Genomic DNA, 13250 nt, shown 5'->3' with positions numbered 1-13250 from the left:
CATAGCTGTCAGTCTTCTGCACAGCCAACTGTTTATCTCTGGGCCAAAGCTGCGAGTACTTCAATATCAGGTTATGGAAGTAAGTTTTACATACTAACTTTTGCAAAATGTTTTGTTTTGGTTTGTTTTTCTGTGGAGCAGTACAATTTCATGTGTAGTGTTTGTACATTCTTACAAACACTGCTGGTAAGAAATGTGCTGTAATTAGGTGCTTGATCCACACTGCAATTACAATATGGTGAGTTTTTTTCTATTTCAACGATGTTTCTCAGGCCAAACAAGCCCTTTACAGAAAGAGAAAAAATGCAGTATGTTTAAATAACTTCCACTGTGCTTTACATAAATAAATATTCTATGCATTTTATGATCATTTGGCAGAATAGGCTGTTTACATACTCTCGAACTAAAGGTATGTGGAAAAGCATTTACAGCTTCAGGTTTTGAGGTGCTTAATATTGTGGGCCCAATCTGTTGTGGTGGTTTTTCTATTGCAAGGTAAGTTCATTTAAATACTTGGCAGGGAGAGGAGGAGTTCTTAACCTGATTGATGTACATATTCCTGATGATAAAATTAGTTCTCTTACAGCTATATGTGGTGCTGATTTATTTTAGCTAAGACAGCAGTTTGTTACAGCTGTTTTGTTGTACAACTGGCACACAACCATGTTCAGTCTAGCTCAACGGAAAACAGTGCAACTGCACTGTTTAATGTAACAGCACATAGGTGTAACAAACTCCTGCTGCGCATAGGACAAGATCCCACATTTTCACATAGCTTTGTAGAAGGCAACTTGAGTATCAGGAAAACAAAATGGAATTAAGAACTCATCCCCTTCCTCTGCTCTCCAATGTAACTCTCCTCCATGGTTATTTTTCTTGCATTGGCATAAATCAGTGCTTACTCCCCAGGGAAGAGCTTTGGCTGGTGCACAGAGGCTACAATGTAGCTCCTCTGCAGTGATTAACCCCATTCTCTTCCAATCACTTAAGCTTTTTCTTCTGCTTTTCAACTTTTCTCCCAGTTACCATTTAATGCGACAAAACAGATGTGCATTTGGGGTTTTGCTATCAGTCTTACAGCTTTGGTTCTTGCTTTCCTCAGAAAAGTAACTACTCAAAAAAATCATCTATGTAATATGCTTAGTTCTTAAACTGCTAAGAATTACCACAAAATGACAATGCAGAGCTGTTAATGAACTTCTGAGCTTCCTACCAGAATAATATTAACTTCATCCCAAATAACTCCCTGAGAAGAACTCCTTGCAAAACAGCAAGAAAGTCAATAGCCTCAAAGCCTCCTCCCTCCTACAGGGCTGATATCTGACATGCAGTTTTCTGACTTCTGATTAGCTTAGAATTTCCTTTTCAAGCTACTATCTCATGAATCTGAACAATGAAATTGAAGTGATCTTAAAAGCCTAGGGCATGTCTGAATTTGAGAGGAGGATGGAAGAATTATTTGCTCAAAGGGCTGGAAGTCACGTGCAGCCATGGACAGTGACACTTAGAATAAGGCTAGAACTGCAATTTAGCCACAGCGCTGTTAGGAGATTGCTGTTGCTGTTAAATTTGTGCCTCGTTTTATCGTTACATGTTGAGCAGTGGTACACATCTTGACATGTAATTTTAATAATAGCTTGTAAGTGTCAATGATAATGTAATCTATTTAACAATGAGCCTAAAGATTATCTAGAAGAGAGCATATTATGCCCTGTTAAAACAGCTAATCTGCATAAAACTTATGACAAGCCAGACCTTTGCAGTGTTTAATAAACTGGCTGAATATTCATTTTTAAGGCACTGTCCAAATTGGTTTGGTCAGAGATGACTATTTAAAGCCCATTCCAAAGCTGGCAAGTACACCAGGGAAATAACACAAAAATGGGGAAAAAAAGCAACAACAAACCACCCTCCATAAAAACAGCAGAAGACTGCCTCTAGGCAAAACCCCTCATGATTAACATCAGCAATAACAAGTCCAATTCTATCAAAATGACTTTTTTTTTGAAGTACTTACTGGCTGCTTTTGTATAGGATTGGTGCAGGGCAGAGCAAAAATTCAGATTCCACCGTTTTTGGTTTTTCATCTGGAAAAACAAATCACATAAGCTTAATATAGTGTGCTGTTTAAATGAGAAGCTGATGCATGAACATGCTATGAAGTCCCTTCCCTTATCACAGCTTGCTGGGTACTGGTTTGGCAATGTCTGGAACTTGCAAAGAAGGTAGGCCCAAGTTAGGGGAAAAAAGTGGTTTGTTGTTTTTTTTTTTAAGGCCATATCTTGAACATATAAACCCATAGTTGACTTTACACGAGTATGAGCCCACATTATATTGCTTCTTTTTATGCATGTCAGCTCATGCTGAGAATTTCCTAGAATCAAGGCTTTTTTTCTCAAAGAATGAGAACAATTTTGAAGTTGAAGTTTGTTTCTAATTAGCCTAGCCATGTACATTACATTCAAGGGCTATTTTATCAGCTGTGATTGGAGTGTCTGTTTCTACAGTGTTTCTCATGCTTTTGACTCTCTAGCTGTTTGCAAATCTCTCATGCTTACAAAGCATCTATTTGTAGAACACAGAGTCCAGCACAGCACTCAATTTCTGCACTTGTAAAAGGAGAGGAGGGAGCTCTTTTACCTCATGCATTTGGTAAACTGGGAAAAGTTCTGCTCTTTGGGGCAGAACCACTGTCCCAAACATCCCCACGGTTGGCTTGTTCATTTCTGTACTGGAGCTGCTCCTGCAAGAATTCCCTATTTTCTGATTTAAGGGAGAGAGCAGATAAATGATCTGCCAGATAAACTTGGAGAGGACTCTGTCCTGCATTTAGGGAACAGGCAGACATACAAGTAGTTCAGGGGCAGCTGAAGGAGGAGCTGTTGGCATAAATGAGCTTTTCTTATGTGCTATAATCTGCACTGACTGCTTGGCCTAGATTTGGGGCTAGTTGTGAGGTGGGGAAGAGGGATTAGCACATTGCCATATGTTTTTGTCTTAATGGTATGTTTCATAGATTATTCTTCTATCCCACAGCTACATTTGGCAGGTTTCCTTTCTAGCATTTGGTATTGGTTCTTTATAAATGCAAAAAGAAAAACATGCCAAATGCATCTTTTAAAACCAGAAGAACTGACAAAATACTGTTTTATTGTGAGGCTGGTCCCAAAGCACAGCCCAGGGTATCAATAAGGGGAACTCTAACTTCAAATATGTTCTCATGCAAGTATCATCCATTACTCCCTCAAATGATAAGGGTTCTGCTGAAAGCACGGTGATTTTTTTGTAAAGGATAATGCAATGACAAAGGGACAATTTTTGTTTTCCGGGGGCCATTTCCTTCTTCCTGCTACTGCCCAAAAGTCCTTTCTACCTTGTTGTCCATCCTAGCTCCACTGTTTTCTTTGAGGTTTCCTTTGAGACAAAAACGCTTGGAGCCCAGCACAGAGCTGTAGAGAAGCAGCTTTCATATCAGAGGAAGAAAGAATCACTTTAAATGTCCCTATTTTCTTCCTATACTGCTTCCTAAACATTTGCAGTTCATTGCTGAAGACAAGAACCTGGGTGGGTTGTAGGAGGCCTTTGGCAAGACACCCCATACAGGAGATTCAACAGATTGTGGTTTTATATAATAATAAATATATCACATCATTATCATATAATACATCACTATGCCATTCCCCTCCCTTTGTGTGCTTTAGCACACCCTTTCCTGAAGCCAAGAAAGGAAAGAAAAGGAAAAAATAAAAAAGGCAGCCCAGAGATCTAGTTGGAAGTTCTCACATTAGATGCTAGCAAATATTTGGGGGCTTCATCCTGTCCCAGTATAGTTATTTCTACCATGGCAAAGCAGATATACGCACTGTACAGCTGTAAAGACTGCACCACCAGGGAACTAGAGAAACTGGAGTTGGAAAACATTTTAAAAAGTCATTTTAAAAAGGCAGCATGCTTCAGGCATTGTTCAGTGACACTCATCTAAGCTGTTAAAAGGCTTTCTAAGTAACCTATTCCAGGCCTGAGACATGTTTACAGTGAGGACCCTTCTCCTAATACCTAACCTAGAGCTGCTGCAGAACTTGAAGCTGTCTGCCTCTTGTTCTCAGTGGATTTGGAGAGCCCAGCTGTACTGGGTTTCATGGCAAGGTTTTGGTAGTGGGGGGGCTACAGGGTGGTCTCTGTGAGAAGCTGCTAGAAGTTTCCCCCGTGTTCAATAGAGCCAGTGATGGTCACCTCCAAGATGGACCCACTGCTGGCCAAATCCGAGCCCATCAGTGACAGTGGTAGTAGCTCTGTAATAACATACTTGAGAAGGAAAGAAAAAAGAAAAAACTGCACAACACCAGTTTACATGTGTGATGCTAATGGAAAATGGTTAAATCCCTCCTCAACTCTCATATTCTGTAGGTCTCTATCTCCACCAGTACCTTAATGCACAACATCAGGATATCTTGAATGCTATGAACACCACTACAAACATAACCATACTGATGAAAGCCTCAAAACACTCACTTGAAGAAGGTATGTGCTATTGTTTTCATTTCCCCAATGGACAGACTGGGGTGTAGAGGAGTGACTGCTCGTGGTAAACAAGAAGTCAGGAACAAAGCAGAAATAGAACTGAGGAGTCCTGATGACTTGTAAACCAGACACTTAAACTGAAATTAGAGTTCTGATTAACTTCAGGTCATGTAGCTATGTACCCTAGATAGTGGGAAACTAATTTTATTTACCTGGAACTTAACTAGTCTGTTTCCCCACTTCTCCAAGTAAGAAATGTACATGATAATAAATATGCAACTGCAGCAGTAAGTTTACAACATTTCAAATTCTAGCTTTATAAAGCTATTTTACAAAACAAGTGTAAATAAGCAAGCTGTAGTTTAACATAGGAAACAAAGGTGACAATTTTAATTGAAACTGGAGGGAAATTTATACAAGCAGAACTTCTTTACATAGGTTGCCTTTGTCTAGAGCTACTGTGCTATTCTGTTACTCTTTCAAATTATTTTAGATATATAACAGGCAGGAGAAATTGGCAGCCCATTCAAGCATATATGATATCCAGAGTAAGAAAGAAACTGGAAGCACATGTTCAACTGGGTAGGAATTTAGGGCATGCTAATATAAAAATCAGACATTAGGTAGGGAAAAAATAGACTTTTGGGGTTTGTGGTGTTTGGTTGGGCTTGTTTTGTTTTCGTTTTTTTGGGGGGCAGGGGGAGGCGTACTGCTTTGTTTTTCTTGCCTCCTGTTGGTATAATCCCAGCCCCTGGATACATTTGGGATGTGCAGGAACTGGGAATACAAGGAGGATGTGTACATCCTGCCAGCTGCTGTCCCCAGAGGGACCTTCTTTCCTAGTGATACCAGACCACCTACAGGCATGGACTGTGCAGAACTCTTCCTGCTTATCAGGCCAGTAGGTACCGGCAGCAGTGGGGGCTGAGGGTGCTGTGGAGCTGCTGCTCCTCTGAAGATCACTCGAATCCTGCTGGGAAGGGCATAGCAAGGACTACCTCAGCCAGCTATGTGAATGCATTTAGCAGGAGGGGCTGGGATTTGGTCTTGACCTGAGGCTAAGGTGTCCAAAGGCATATTTCCCATGCAACCAGTGCACGGCGCGGGGAAGACTGAGCTAGCTGGGTGCTAGGCTGGCTGGTCCATACAGCACGGGATTGCTGACAGCATAGCCATGCCACTTTACCTGGGCTTGTTAATTCAGTAGCAACACTAGATGATCTGGACCCAGGTGGGTGGACCTGAGTTTTGCATTGCCCTCCCTACTCTCTGCACACCAGGAGCAACTTGGGCAGAGCCAGCTCAGGTTTGTAATGTCCTGGGGTGCACCAAGCACAGCATTGCCAGCTCTTCTCTTTGGCAACCAATGACAGAACCTGAAGGAATGGCAGGAAGATGTACCAGAGGTGGTTTAGCTTGGACATTAGAAAAAGGTTCTTTACCCAGAGGGTAATGGAGCACTGGAACAGGCTCCCCAGGAAGGTAGTCATGGCCCCAAGCCTGTCAATATTCAAGAAGAGACTGGACAACGCCCTCAGACATATGGTGTGAACTGTGGGGTTTTCCTATGCAGGGACAGGAGTTGGACTTGATGATCCTTGTGGGTCCGTTCCAACTCAGGACATTCTAGTATCTGGGGAGGAGGGGAGAGGCTTTTTTTTTTCCCCCCCTACAGGTCCACTTTTTTATTTTCCAGTCTGGCTTGTTTCTAAGGGATACTGGTTAGAACAAGAACTTTGGATGTACTTATACAAGCCATCCAGTTTAGTTTCTGGATATAAAAAATGCCAGATGTTTTCATTAATGGCACTTTTTCCACCATCATCTACCTTGTGCCAGTTCAGTGAACAGGGCAGCAAAAGGAGACTAATCCAAATTCTGGCATGATGTTTCATCTGCCATGCTGTGAGTTAGTACACTAAGCAAGAGAAGACTAAGTTCTGAATATTTGGCTGGAAGTTAAATTCTCCACGAGCATACTTACTTAATCAGAAGAAAATAGTCTGCACTACATCTCAATTATTTTCAGAGCTTTTCTAACTTCTGCAGCCTTCCACTCAGAAAAATTTCTTCAATGACACTTATAGTTTGACAAAGGGAGAACTAAGGATTGTAACATCTGGCCAATGGTGATTACTAATAATTAAAAATCAAAACCACTCAACTGGACCACCCCCCGCCAAAAAAAAAAAAAAAAAAAAAAAAAAACAACTACAGGGAAAGTGCCTGTAAAAGATGCCATGGTCACTTGGAAACAGATTTCCTTTCCTCCGGTCAGGAAAATAGAGTCCAGTTAGGCATCTGGTTACAGTGAGACTCGTTCCTGGAGCAAAGTGCTGCTTGGGACACTGAGCTGATGAACCACATCAAAATACAGGAATAAAATAGTAACAACTGTTCTGACTTGGCCTTATTCTCTCTATGCTGTAGCAGGAGCTCCAGGGAAAGGACTCCATGTCATGGAGGGGCCCCCATGTCCTGCTATGCCCCTGAGACCAACAGCACAATGGCTACATACCTGGTACACCAGACAGAATGGGCATGGATGCTCTGAGATAAAAAGTGCACTTTGGAAAATAGTGCCTTTTGGGATCATGAAGAGGGCCTGTGTCTTGGTCTGGGTCTTCTTACAAGAAGGGGCACCTAGTTGGTACGTTCTGCAGTTATGGGGGTTTTTCATCTGCTTATTTAACATTGGGAGCTAGACAATTATCACCATGCTAATTCACACAGCCAGCTAGGCTGCCAAACACCAGTCACAGTTTATAGCTAATGGCAATTGGTAGCCAATTCAAACCACTGAGCAAGATGTGAAATAATTTGCATCCTCTTAGTAATCCTCAGAGCTTTCCTCTTTTCCTGGTCTTTCATAGTTTTCTTTGTAGATTTTAATTAAATGAGGTAACTAGAAGAAAATAATTCACTTATTAGGAAATATAAAGGTAGATCATCTCCAGCTTCAATACTTACGAATTGTAGTTCCATTCAATTTATAGGTACAAGTTATACCATCAGTTTTTCCACCAAGGGTTAAAGCGCTTCCTCTAAGAACAACTTGAAACTCCTCTGGAGAGAAAATCAGAACAAAAAAATCACTAGTCTTTAGTGCAATGCAATAAGTTTTACAAGAAGAATACAGCCTGCAATAAATTAAACACAATGTAGTAATGCTTCAAACTTAGGTCACCTTTTTAATTGACCTCTGGTACTAAATTCTTCAGTTAGGTCACTATAGGAAAATCAAAGATTTGTTCCCAAATTTTTATCACTGAGGCGGCACTATTAGAATGGAAGTTGATTCTGACGATCAACAGGATCAGGGTAAGTGGATTCCTTGGGTCTCAGTTGCACAGTAAAAAAGAGTTTCTCACTGATTACTGTGACAAATGAGAAATCTGGGTCTCATAACAAGACAAGTCCCCAAATTTGGATCAGGACCACTTAAAGTGCCAAATGAAGAAAACATTCCTTCTCAGTACTGTTTTTCTGGAAGTTGCATAAGGGCCACAGTATTTGTGAATTGTGCAGAGGAGGAGTGAAAACATTTTGTTTACCAAGGCCACTGATTTCATTGAGATGATCCCTGTTTTTATAAAAACACCAAAATAAGGAGATTTTGCAACTACCTTATTTCAGTTGGTCTCAAATTATGTGTGGGTTGTGAAACCCAGGAAGAAGACAAGCCCTTGAAATTTTGTGCACCTCTTCTACTTAATAAATGTGTGATGCTTGCTGCTCAAAAATGCCATCAAATGTTTACTGCTTACACTCCACAGATTCAGGGCAGGGTTTATATGTTAACAAGATTCCCAGAACTTAACTCAGTGACCACAGGTAAAACAGTATGTAAGTGTCAGAGAATAAATATCATAGCTTTGAATACAAGGGCAAGTGCATAGCATGACTAGTGGGAGAATGTCAGATACATGTCCCTCATACTTTTACATGAGTTACCTAAATTATGAAAGTAGGCCCTGGAAGACAGCTGAGGAGAAAAGTGATTCAACAGAGAAGGATCTGATCGATCTTAACTCCTTCAGGATTTTTTTAGATAGAGGTGTTTTATTCTAGAGACCTGTAGGGTTTTCCCTTGGGTAAAATATGGAAATTGTAGACCCATAACTGAATATTTTTGAATTATAAAAACTTACCTCCCACACAGACACTGGATGGCTCCAAATACAAAATCTCAGTGCATGATTGCTTCAAAACCTATTGCAAAGGAGGAAACTAGTCATAAATAGGCTTCAGAGTGTTGTTTCAGTGAGGAATATTATTTTAAAACAAGCTCTTGTCTCTATAAGATGCACATGCACAACTACAGGCTTGATTTGCCTAAGTGTGAATGTAAGACATTGCCTTGACCACGTAAAGCTTCTGTACACCTGCACAGTCTCCTAATAATTCTTAATACTTGGATTAGTTGGTTAAATCTAGGACAGTCTTCAAAACATACTAATGTCTGATTTTGGCCTTTAAATTTCTGCCAGGATTCCTAACCTGAATTTTCCATGAACCCCAATCCTAAAATTTAAGCCAAAAATTAGTCACAAGGAGTGTGATCCAAAATCTAATCCAGTCAAAAGCGGTCTTCCAACAATCTGTGGGTCAAACCAAGTGCAAATTATTCCAAGTGCTGGCATCCTGCTCTGCATAAAGCACAACAGGAACACCTCATGCTGGATGGGTTTTTTAACTGCTATACCAGTCAGCCTGCTTTGATTCTCCAGCCATTCAGGGAATATTCTTCTAAAAGGCTGGGACAAATCAATACTCTTACAGGTGAATGAGCAACTAGACACACTAGACACCTTTGAACTATTTGTACTTACAAGGTCCCAGACACTAGCCTTTAGTTTCAGCCAAGTCACATTTTATCATTTACAAACACATCAAGTGATCAAGTTATTCATGGACACTTAAACAGAGTCATAAATAGCACCCAGGTGTTGATAACTGCAGACCATTTTTCAGGCTAAAACGGTGCTTCTCAGGAGGAATGGGTCAAGCTTGTCTGACTACAACTATTGCTGGAATCTGATTGTGAGGTCATACTCCTCCCACTGCTAGAATGTCTGTCCCACAGTGGGGCCCCATGTTTCCCTTGTTATTGTTGTCCAGGAAGGAGCTGTGATACCTATTAATATCACTGAAATGTTAATCCCCCTCTCTCGTTAATCATTTCAGAATACTTCCGAGAGCATAAGTTATGAGAATAAAGGCATCTGAGATATCCCATGGGCACTCAAAAGCAGAGTCATCTTTGATGTAAACTCACTGATGTAGGCTGGGATGCTATTTGGCCATACAAGCTTTCTAAAAAGGTCACTTGTAAATCAGCTGCTGGGCTGCCCAATTCTGTCTGTGAGCCAGCTATTGCATTCTTTAACTGCATGTGTAACTTTAACCACATGAATATTCTGTTCAATATGGTGGGATGAGATCCTGGCTTACAGTTAAAGATGTCCCTTGCTGGATCAAGGCTTTGATGTTCCATACAGAAAATTAGATTCATCTTCCTTGCACAACAGTCCTGTAAAGTCTGGCACACACACAGTTTTCAGAGGCTCGGTTCTTTAGAGGACTCTCAATGAACTATTACTGTCAAATGCTTTCTACTAGCTCACTAACAGCAGTGAAGTATGCAGCAATCAAAACTGGAACTGTTTAGCTCTTGAACCAGCTAGCTGGTTCAGGTTTTTTATTTAAATCCTACACTGTCCTACTGTCATGTATCTCCATCTCTTGAGCAATTTCAGAGGTTTACAAGGCACAGACAGTTTGTGTTCAAGGGAAGTTTAATCTTCCTTGGGCACAAACAAGTACAACACATGTAAATTTTTCCTAAAATGCTTGTAAGAAGTCCATCCACTTCATCAACTTTTCAGTTTGAGACCACTTTTAACCTAAAAAATTTATTTCTGAGCAACCTGGTTGTTAAGTAGTACTTAAAATCCATATCAGTCTTTGTAAGTGGCGTGTATTTCCACACACTTCCCACTAGAAGGTTCCCAAAGGCTTGCATAATCTTCACAGCCCACTTCCTATATAAGTGGTTTAGCATTTTCATCTTTTATAAACATTTAATTCAATTAGTGATATTTTACAGAAATGTTGTCAGTTTATAACCTTTAGGTGTCTGAATTGAAAAACAGGTTCTAGTTTTGTTAGATTTAAGCTGCAGAAACAAAGCACCTACACAAATAATTACACTAGCATACAAAAGGCAGATCTACCTGCAATAAGTTACAAAAAGGCAGCCAAGTAATGAGATGGCGTAAGACTTACTAGTGGTTTATAGTCTTTGCAAACTCCACTTCTGTTTATGAATTTTGCTGTGTCATTAATCTTGCCATTGCTTTATGCAAACATTTTTTTTCCCATAGAAAATGTGCCTTCTGCATTTTCCAGTGCCTCTTTAACTTTACACAAACTGGGCCCAGCTCTGCTTTGCCTCACTTTTCACTCTTGCTACTGCTTCTTAAAAGTTGTTAGAATTTGAACAGTAAAGCAGTATGGCTCCTGCAGCTTTTAAAGTTTTTTGACTACCATACACATAGAACATAACTGTGGAACAGAGCTGTACCATGCGGTATAGTGTTATATGCAGGCTAAAACAACAACTTTTCCTTCCAGCACTTTAATGAATTTCATGTTCCAAGAAACTGTGAGAACAATGTACTAGTAAGAAGCCATGAGCAACCCAACTGTACATCAACAATTAACAAAATACGCTAAGTGTCAGTTTGTTTCACAGCACCATTTGATTTTGCTTAGCCCCAGTATGCAGTTCAAAACTTTTTGGCAGCAGTCAGCACCATAAATCATAACTCCTATGACATCTGTTCCTCCCTGAAACTGTACACTGAGTTCAGAATTTGGGGCAGGTCATCAGCACAGCTGGATTATTTATTGAATCACTATAACAACTTTTAAGTCTACTGTTCTGAATCTAGAAAATTGTATAGGGATGTGTGTTTGCTTTCTGGTAAAAGGATTAGGATAATCATAAACTGCTAGGTGAAGAGAGCTCTGACACATTTTTATCAGACTTGGCATGCTATTAATAACTGAGAAGAACTAAGTATTTGCAGAGTCACTGGTGACCTTTACACCCTACAGTTCACTTTCAAACATACTCCTATTTGTTTACATCATTGTTCATTGGAAGCCAATCCCAAATCAAGCTGGCTTGACTCTTTACAGGGGAAGACAATACAGTTCCGTAAACAAAATGGTATGTACTACAATAAAACAAATGCATCCTAAAGAGGAAGAAAATGTTCACCTTTAAAAAATAATCTTCTTTGCTATACTCACTTATGGCAAGACATGTGACAAACATGCTGACAGAGCAATATAATCGCTTCCACAGTTTGTGTGCAAAAATATATTTACAGCAGTATTAGCTCCTGCTCATTGCACTCTTGAGTTTGTGCCTGGAGCACTGCCTATTGATACACTGCCAGCCAGTCATGCATACACTCACTGCAAAATGTATGCTGTACAATTCAGAAACATGGCAAAACAGCACTAAAAAAGCCTTAAATGCTAGTTTAAACACAAACTCAAAACAGTGGCTTTTCTGGAGACTTCCACTCCCTTTTGTCACTCCCTTCCAAATGTGGGATTTATCATTTTCTCTAGGGATGCTATAAACGAAACACCTAGTAAGAAAAATACATTCAGCTAGCCGTGAGGAGAGCACATCTAGGAACCATGGCAAACTACAAACATAATTAAAACTGGAGAAGCTATGTTTTAGTTTGACACACAGAGAGGATGTGCTTTTTCTAAGTGCCAAGCGCCTCAGTTAACCACGAAACCTACATCAGGAAGAGCTTTAATTCTGCCCTTTATCAAGATAAGTGGTAAATATACACAAGTTAGCTACCTACAAGCCTATAATAGTGACTGCAGAACACAGATACTTCATTTGATAAAATGTACTGAAAGAAGGGGGCAGGAAGGGAAGATGGCTCTATTACACACTACAGCTAACTTGCAAACAGTGTCTGAGAGGGCCCTGGTAACATAAGAGCATTTAAAACTACTTTTAGCATTACTAGTCTCAGTTGAATCTGTGCATGTAGACCAAGTCTCTTTTAATTGCCTGCTGTAATATTCAAGTTCTGTCAGCTGTTTCCTGATTAGGGATTGCCTACACTTTTTATCTCCCACTAAGTGCTAATCAGGGAATGGCACACACGGGTACAACTGGGGCTTGGGAGCATCTGTTTAGGTGGTAGGCAGGAACTGAGCTGCTTGAGCTCATAGTTGTAGCAGTGTGTCTATGCGGGGTGTGGAAACTCTGGGTTAGAGCCACATGAAATTGTCTGATCACAGAATGGTTGGGGTTGGAAGGGACCTCTGGAGATCATCTAGTCCAACTCACCTGCTAAAGTAGGTTCACCAGAGCAGATTGCACAAGAATGTGTCCAAGTGGGTTTTGAATGTCTCCAGAGGAGAGTCCACAACCTCTCTGGGCAGCCTGTGTCAGGGCTCTGTCACCCTCAAAGGAAAGAAGTTTTTCCTCATATTCAGATGGAACCTTCTATGCTTCAGTCTATGCCTGTTGTCCCTTATCCTAATGATGCTGTGGAACAATGTTCTTGAGTTAGTCCCTTCTCTGGTAAATTGATATCTTGTCGAGCTTCATCCCAGTGTGAAGTTGTAAAACTCTTCAGAAGAATGTTTAGTGAAAACAGTGTTGTACTATTGTTTGTTTT

At 40.4% G+C, this 13250-nt stretch overlaps 1 protein-coding gene across 1 annotated transcript in view; it reads right to left on the bottom strand.

Annotated features, from left to right (window-relative positions):
- The window catches only part of ANTXR2 (ANTXR cell adhesion molecule 2), a gene marked incomplete at both ends in the record, with an annotated part of 117664 nt that overhangs the window by 80510 nt on the left and 23904 nt on the right, over positions 1 to 13250 (bottom strand). The window contains 3 exons of the mRNA XM_080344362.1: positions 2018 to 2087; positions 7492 to 7587; positions 8673 to 8733. Of these exons, the coding sequence (XP_080200488.1) occupies positions 2018 to 2087; positions 7492 to 7587; positions 8673 to 8733 (227 nt within the window). The remainder of the gene's footprint in view (positions 1 to 2017; positions 2088 to 7491; positions 7588 to 8672; positions 8734 to 13250) is intronic.

The sequence above is a fragment of the Nesoenas mayeri genome, assembly GCF_963082525.1.
Source record: "Nesoenas mayeri genome assembly, chromosome: 4".
In the NCBI taxonomy this organism is placed as follows: Eukaryota; Metazoa; Chordata; class Aves; order Columbiformes; family Columbidae; genus Nesoenas; species Nesoenas mayeri.
The sequence above is the reverse complement of the archived record's forward strand: the minus strand, read 5'-3'. Positions and strand labels throughout refer to the sequence as shown.